The sequence below is a fragment of the Dipteris shenzhenensis genome, chromosome 1 (genome assembly GCF_047967505.1).
Source record: "Dipteris shenzhenensis isolate YYH24624 ecotype China chromosome 1, Dip_SZ_1.0, whole genome shotgun sequence".
Lineage (NCBI taxonomy): Eukaryota > Viridiplantae > Streptophyta > Polypodiopsida > Gleicheniales > Dipteridaceae > Dipteris > Dipteris shenzhenensis.
Window position 1 is genome coordinate 48,353,212 of NC_141596.1, and position 8,009 is coordinate 48,361,220.

At 44.7% G+C, this 8,009-nt stretch overlaps 1 protein-coding gene across 1 annotated transcript; it reads left to right on the forward strand.

Annotated features, from left to right (window-relative positions):
* The first annotated feature begins 2,675 nt into the window (after positions 1 to 2,675).
* On the forward strand, positions 2,676 to 6,487 carry LOC147905959 (protein trichome birefringence-like 11). Its single transcript, XM_087375881.1, is given in 5 exon segments — positions 2,676 to 3,851; positions 4,028 to 4,149; positions 4,152 to 4,416; positions 4,619 to 4,777; positions 5,384 to 6,487. Coding segments are annotated over 5 exon segments (1,617 nt in total). The 5' UTR covers positions 2,676 to 3,147; the 3' UTR covers positions 5,751 to 6,487.
* Positions 6,488 to 8,009: the final 1,522 nt, after the last annotated feature.

The window sequence follows — 8,009 nt, forward strand, 5'->3', positions numbered from 1 at the left end:
AGCATCAATGGAAACAAGTTTGGACAATGGAAAGATATAATAGGATCAATGGAAGCATGTTTGGGACAAAATGATGAGAAGAAGTTGGATTTGGGTGTTGCAAAGTGCTTATGATAGAAGGAGTATGAATGTGGGATTGGAAGATGATTACGGCGAGAAGGAGTAGGATTTAGATGTTGAAAAGTGATTTGGGTGCATAGGCATGGTTTGGGGGAAAGTTTTGAAGAGTTTTGGGCCATTTTGTGCACTTTTGAAAAATTTCAAATTTTTGGGCTAGGGTGTACTTGCGAGATACTTTTTGGGAATGCGGACCACCTAAAGGTTGTAAAGAGACTTAACTTTTTGAGAGTGGGGGGGCCCTCCAACTGGGAGAGGGAGGTGCACTTTTGGGGACCACCAAGGACCTAGGGAGATGTACTTTTTTGTCCCCATATGGGATGATGGGACCCTTTGTAGGCCTTATTAGTTCTTAATCCATTTTGCTAATCCACTCCTTATGAGGCCCTTTTTGAGTCCAAAATTCCCCTAATGAGTCCTTGATCTTTGCAAGCTTGGGTGCTTGTGGAGCCAATATATTGTTTGGTTCTTTTTCGTTGTGGATGTGCTACGTTCGACTATTGCATTCACATAGGCCTGCACTAGAAGACATCCCTCAAGATGTTAATGACAATTTCACACACATTTGGAAGAAATTAATGACTTGGTACAAGACACCTTGTGGCTATAACTACCTTCTTTGTCTTTTTTCTTGTTACAGCAATATGTGCATTCAAACATTGAGTGAGGAAAGCATGTGCATTAAACTCATAAGGATTTGATACATATGAAATAAAGCTCAATAATTGTTTTCCTATTGATTATTTATCTTACCAAGCACGCTTTTGTTCTCTTTACAACAGCCTGGCACATTGCTAGGCTTAAAAATGGAGGGAGATTCTAGCCTCGAGAAGTAATGTGCGTGTGTATACATATAGAAATGCACATGGGAAGGGGCAAACAAAGAGACAAGTTTTTAGAAAACAAAAAACTCTAAGTGATTGGTTTTCCAATTCAATGGCAATGAAACTAGCAAATTTTAAATCATAAACAAGAACTTATTTGAAATTTGAACTGATTGGTTTTCTATTGACTAGAGAAACATCTCTTGTAGCAAACATAGAGGGAGACTTGAGGTAGTGGAGGTGGGTAGGGGTGAGATTTGATTGGGGATTTTCAAAATATTTTTTCAAGGGATTTTTCCAATGCTTGACCGGCAATACTAAAGAAATTACAAAAACTCAAATTTTTTGGGATCGGCAAAATTGCATGTATTTGATGGGCAAAAACATAGAAGTCATCAATGAGAGGGTCAATCTATAGCCTAGAGGTGCAGTTGCAAGTGCTCGAAGTCAGCACCTCAAAACTTGTGGTTTTGTCGGTTTTTAGATTGATTTACCCAAAGTCTGAATTAACCACTTTTTAATGATGAAAGTCAATATTTCTTAATTTCAGCAGGTGCAAAACGAATTAAAGGTCAGTTTTTTTCTAGCCGTTGTGGTGGTGACAAGTAACATTGGGAAAAAGTTTTTTCCCCGCAATCACACACCCCATGGGCACATCCACCCGTGGTCTATGTTGACAAGAAGTAGGGTTCTTCTTGAGGTAATCAAACGGGAGCAATGAACTCAAGTTGGTGGCACAGTGTTCGAAAAAAGCCTTAAAGTACAAATATCTACAAAATTTGAAGAACAAAAACCCTTTAAACTTGAAATTTCTTTAATATATAAGTTTTAGATTTTTAGATGAAGGTTTTCCACATCTAAGACACTCTAGATCTATATAATTGATAGGCATTGCTCACTTGGCTCATGCTTGGGAGTGGGCCCCCTGAGAATACCTAGCTAGGTTTAGACTTGTGTCTCCGTAATGACATCTATGCATGGATGAGGTTGCGTGGTATGGGATGTGTAGTTTTACCTGGGATGGAGATTGCCTGACGTCTAAGCTCAAGGCTAATCCTGGGATCTATGGTTGGGTGGTGATGCACTACATGATACCACACGTGTCCGTGCATTTGTATTCTCATCTCTGTCCCTTCCTCTCCTTTAATCAACGCAAAGAATGTATAAATCAACGCATCAAGCATGTAAAGAAGAAAGTAAATGACCCTGTCTCGCGTTCCTCTTAGGCAGCAACCTGTCCACCCAAACCTTTGATCCTCTCTCGTGTTTCTCTCAGGTAGCAACTCGTCCACGCAAACCTCTCATGTGTTGGCCTATGCTTGTAGGTTAACACAAATCTGGATTTCTAGTTGAGTGCATTCGTGTGTTGCTCCAAAGAGTGTTGCGAGAAGTTCTACCTCCAAGATCGGGAGAGACCGGGGGCCATGACACGTAATAAGATGTCCCTATTTCTCCAGGGTGCTGCTAGAGGAAACAACTACTAAATTTGGAGTCTTGGGGAGGGTGGTCTCATTTGTTAGCTCCCTTTTTTTGGAAGCGTTGAGATTGCGAAACCTTAAAACTCTCCTAGCGAGAATGTTAAAACCGGTACCCCAATAAGAGGCATGGGCTTCCCGAGGTGATGTGAATGACCATGGTTAGACCTATCCTCCAATTCTATTTCCATTTTTGGCAAAATAGTTCATCAAATCCATTAGGAATCAACGGCAGCTTCCCATTATCCATATCGAAAGAAGGTTTTGAAATGCCGGACTGGGTTCTTGACGAAAATTTACGCCAAATCTTACTACCCGATGAATCCGTCACTCACCATTCCGTCCAAATCCGGCAAACTTTCAATACCTTCTGACGGCCTCAGCTGTCAACCAGCACAATCTTTGGACCTCAACAATTCGTCCGACCCCATTTACACTGTTCTTCTGTCCATTTCTTCTTCTTCTTCGTCGTCGTCGTTATCGGATCTTGAAAAATTCCTGTCGTTTTTGTGTGACGAGCGTGCAGTTTCATCGACTCCGTCCATCTTCTCGAGCTTGCAGCAGCTTCGAAGTCGTCTCCGTCTCGAATCCGTCGCTTCTCGGAGCTCCCGTTCCGCCACGAATTTCTCCGCATCACAATGTTTTCGTTGATTTCTCCCCGTCTTCCGTCCTCCATCGCCATCCTTCCATCCCGCCCTTCCAGCTCCTCCGTCTGAATCCTCTGATCCCCCATGGACCTCAAATTCCTCCATCGTAAGGCTTCCTCCCGCCGTGATGCAGCCTCTGCCTTGCTTTGCGACGTCCACTCCTGTAGCATCTGCGCTGTCCTTCTTTCCGCCTCCATCGTCTTGCTCTTCTGCTTCGTATTTCTTGATTTCATCCAAATCGCTCCTTCCCGTGGCCTCTTGCTCAACACCGCCGCGGTTATCAGATCCCTTGGTCATTTGAACGCAGAGTCTTACCTGGGAAGCCGCCAGCTGCACAGAACTCCCGTCCCTGTCCTCTCTCCCTCTTCGACATCCCTGTCCGGAGATCCCAATGCGGAGCTCGGCCGTCTTCTGCAAAGGTCGAAAGCTTCTGAAAAGAGTACCTCCCAAAAGTCTCCATATTCGGAAGGCTCCGAGAATGGAAATTCGAGGGCAGCTGGCTCCCCAGCAGATTCGCATGCTGCTCCTGAAGGCGGGAATACGTCTGTTCAAGCGGATTCCGTGAGCACAAGCCCGAAGCTTGCTGCAGATAATAGGGAAGGGAGCCTATACAAGCCTGGCGAATGCAATCTGTTCGCTGGGAGTTGGATACAAGACGACACCTACCCTCTATACAAATCAGAGGCATGTCCGTTCATTGACGACGGATTCAATTGCCAAGAAAACGGGAGGCCGGACCAGGAGTATTTGAAATGGCGGTGGCAACCGTCAGAATGCAATCTGCCCAGGTAAAGGCTGAACCAGAAGGACTCGGGAGTCGGGAAGCCTTATATCTTCGCATTCCTTGCTCCTTGACGTCTTGTGATCATTCAAGATGCTTCCTGCCATCAAATCTTTCAATCTGTGTACATTCAAGTCTCCTGGATGGTATGCAGGATCTCAAGCGTGAACATTCTTGTGACAGATTCAAAGCCAAAGACATGCTGGAACGATTTCGGGGTTCTCGGTTTGTCTTTGTCGGTGACTCCATCGGACGAAATCAGTGGGAGTCCATGCTCTGTATGTTAGCAGAGGCTGTACGTAACAAGAGTCGCATTACGAAGTAAACGGAGAGCCGATCAGTAAACACAAGGGTTTCTTGTCGTTCAGATTCGAGGATTACAATTGCACGGTGGAGTATTACCGGTCCCCGTTCCTTGTGCCGCAAGGGCATCCTCCAAAACATTCTCCCAAGGGAGTCAGGACTTCGTTGAAAGTGGATACGATGGATTGGACGTCTGAACGTTGGAAGGGAGCCGATGTGCTCGTGTTCAATGCAGGGCATTGGTGGACATATGAAAAGACGGTGCGAGGGTAAGTCTGCTAGACTGCTACTGTCTGCAATGTTGACGTTTCGAAGTTCCGATTCTCCGAACTTCAGTTCAGGGTCGAAGGTTCTGCCTCCTGAGATGGACGCCAGTGGATAGACGCGAAATTCAAGAAAAATTGTCTTATACAGCAGGTTGAGATTTCCGGAACTGCAGCTGCTAATTCTGCCTTGATACATGACGCTCAGGGGATGCTATTTCCAGGTGGGAGATCGAGTGAACAAAAGTATCGATGTGAGGACAGGATTCGGTAGGGCGATACAAACGTGGAGGGAGTGGATTTCGAAGGAAATTGATCCCCACAAGACGCAGGTGTTCTTCAGGACGTTTGCTCCGGTACACTTCAGGTATGGAATTATCGATGGTCGATCTTGAAGGTTGGGAATTCTTTTAGCTGATGATCGAGCTTGCCTTTTGCGAGCTTGAGTGCCTCTGGTTTTCCACTCTCTCTGGGATGCGAACGGTTGGTTTCTTGGTTGCGTCCACCGGTTGACACGATTGGATTTTACGACAGTTTTGGAAGGATGTGGCGCCTGCGGGGAATGCCTTTTTATCTGGTTTGTGAGTGTGTCGTTTGCTGGAGCTCACCAGCCGCTTAGAATTTGCATTTACCGCTGTGAAGTTCACCGCGATGGATGATCTGCAATTGTGCGAATACTGCTACGGTGCTTGTCCAAGGGTTTGAGGGTGCAGGTTTACAGCGACGATAAGTCCGGTTTTGCAATTGCCATTTGTGCGGATTTGGATTGTGCATGCGATTTGTGGGAGACGAAAGGGGCCGGATTTTGCAACGGTGATTTGTGGCCGGAGAGATGATGATACGAGCGAGGATATTGTTTGCAAGAGAATGCATCGTGCAAAGTGCTACGTTTGCGAATATGATGAAGTCGGGAAGTGAAGCGTGCTGAGCGATCTTCTTGTTGGTGTGTGTGTTGATGGATGATGATGAACAGCGGAGGAACATGGAAGACAGGAGGACAATGCCACGAGGAGACTCAGCCATGGCCTTCAGGCACGCGATTTGAAGACGGAGAGCCGTGGAGCAATACCATCCTGATTCCGGAGATCGCACGCCTTCAACAGACGCACCAGGTGCGGTTGCTTGACATCACGTATCTCTCCAACTTCCGGAAAGATGCCCATTCTTCCGTCTACCATGTCTCCAAGGCCGAGCCTCGTCCCTTCCACCGCCAGGATTGCAGCCATTGGTGCCTTCCCGGCCTTCCCGACGTCTGGAACGAGCTCCTTCTCGCCAGCCTGCTTGCCGCCGGCAACGGCTCCTGGAAGCACCTCCCCTCCTCCCTTCCGGCTTCACAGTGACCCCAAACGTTTCGCGTTTCGTTCCGACTTCCCTCTCGCGACTTCGCAATTTTCACACAGTGATCCCCGCCAAACATTCGCCGATTTCCATTGCGACGCATCGCAGCTTTTCCCGGCTTCCACAGTGTTCCCCTCGCTTCCTTTCGATCACTTTCAAATCACGCTCCCAATGTACCCTGCCGGAACATGAGTCACCGAAACGTTTCGCCACTCGTTTTCATTTCCGTCGCGATTTCCAATTTTCTGGAGTATCGCATGTGACCACACTGGTGAAACATCTCGCAGTTGGTTCCAAAATGTCCGTGGCGATGTCCGATGTTCTGGAGAATCGCATGAGACTGCAAGCGTGTGTGCCGGAAATCTTGTGCGATTCATGAACGAGAGGCCGGCGTGGCTACGGGCATTTACGTCGCATTTTCCTAAAAAACTAGAGTGCATTCTGTAGCCATCGAGATAGATTGCTGGTCGGCACGGACCTTTGTCTGTTGGTGAAAAAGCCCTCGGGCCTACTTCCTTCCACAGACTCAACACTCAAGCAGTCCTTTAGCACTGGATCCTGTACTTCTTTAACTATATCCCTCTGTCCAAGGAAAGGGCTTTTTACCTTTTGCCCACAAAATCCCCTCACATGAGGTGTTTATTCTTTGCTTTACTCTAGCGTCTATTGTTTCAGGAGCTTTGAAAGTCGGGCTACCACATATGCTTAATGAGATAACAAGAAAAGTCTCTAGTTTATTAATGTTTCCACATGGTACATGGAACGAGGAAGTCATGATGCGAGAAGAAGTGGAGCAAATAGTGCTGCCACTCGAGTACTCTACGGAGCACTAGAACAAAGTGATTGAGCATAAAAACTAGCATCATGGGTTTGCCCCCCCTACATAAGGAAAAGACACAATTTATTACTAAAAGAAAGTGATTGAGCATGAACATAAGATTTGTCTCCCCTACATAAGGAAAGACAAAATTTATTGAAGTTTTCATCCAAGTTGCGGCCTCCTAGATGCTCGTTGGGGAGAGACTAAAATGAAAACGTTCAGACTTCACACGCAATTGTAGCTTGAATGAAGAGATCTTGGACTACCTTTTGATTAGCCTTCTCCTTTAGTGCTAGCCTTCATCATGGCTGAGTCTACCCTTCAACTTCGGAGTGTCGACAAAAACTCAGCACGAAGACTTTGTATAAATGGATGCTCATGTATGTGTGGGTGTGTGGATTTATATGTGAGAGCATATTTTTATACTATGGTCTACACCCACTGTTGGGCGCTAATGACGTTAGTGGGGATGTCATAGTAGCTAGTCCTTGCTATGCATGATGTAGTTTATGGTTTTCAACCTTGTGAGTGACTATCATGAGATTGAAACTGCACTATGTTGTGTTTTTAGAGGATGAGTTTGGGAATTCTTGGATTCATCTGGGTATATAACTCTTGAAAAAGTCTTAATCCATAAGTTTGCTTTATGGAGGGCTTAATGAGACCATAGAAAAAAGTAGTAAATTATGTATTAGAACTTGCTAAGTCTCTCTCTCTCTCTCTCTCTCTCTCTCTCTCTCTCTCTCGCTCTCATAGTCTAACATCACTTTTTTGTATAGTGAAGTGCAAGGTTAGATGCTCAATCCAATTAGCTTACATATTTAGTATAATTGTAGACAATAATGTATCTTACATCTTTGGTATCAATTATAGACATTAATCTACAAATTTCATCATGAAAGTTGGATGAATCACTCTTGTTTATTTGAGATTTCCTTTTCTTTCCACATGATGTGCCAAACTTTCTCATCAAACTCAAGTCCTTTTTCCAATAGAAATGTTTTTTTATTCAAGTAAGATCTAAGTATTTGCATAGTTTTGAAAGATTCGAGCATTGTTCGTATGTAAGAGTTAAAGTCTCTATATTTTTTGACCATGCATGGGTGCATGAGTGTTTTAAATTACACATTGGTACGCTTATGCCTTACATGTATGTTTGATGGGCAGAAAACTTTGCACAAGCCCTATTTTAGGTAAGGACCATATCCTTACAAGTTTGCACAAGTGTTTAGGGTATAGGTTATAGTTTGGATTTTAGGGTTTAACGTTTAGCTTAGGACTCGGGTTTCAAGTTGGGGATTAAGATTTTAGGATCAAGATAAGATTAAGATTTAGGGTTTAGAGTTTTCTCTGTTAAAAAAAAAGTCTAGGGTTTAGAGTTATGATTTTAGGATTTAGGATTTTAGGGTTTTGAGTTTAAGGTTTATAGGGTTTAAAGCTT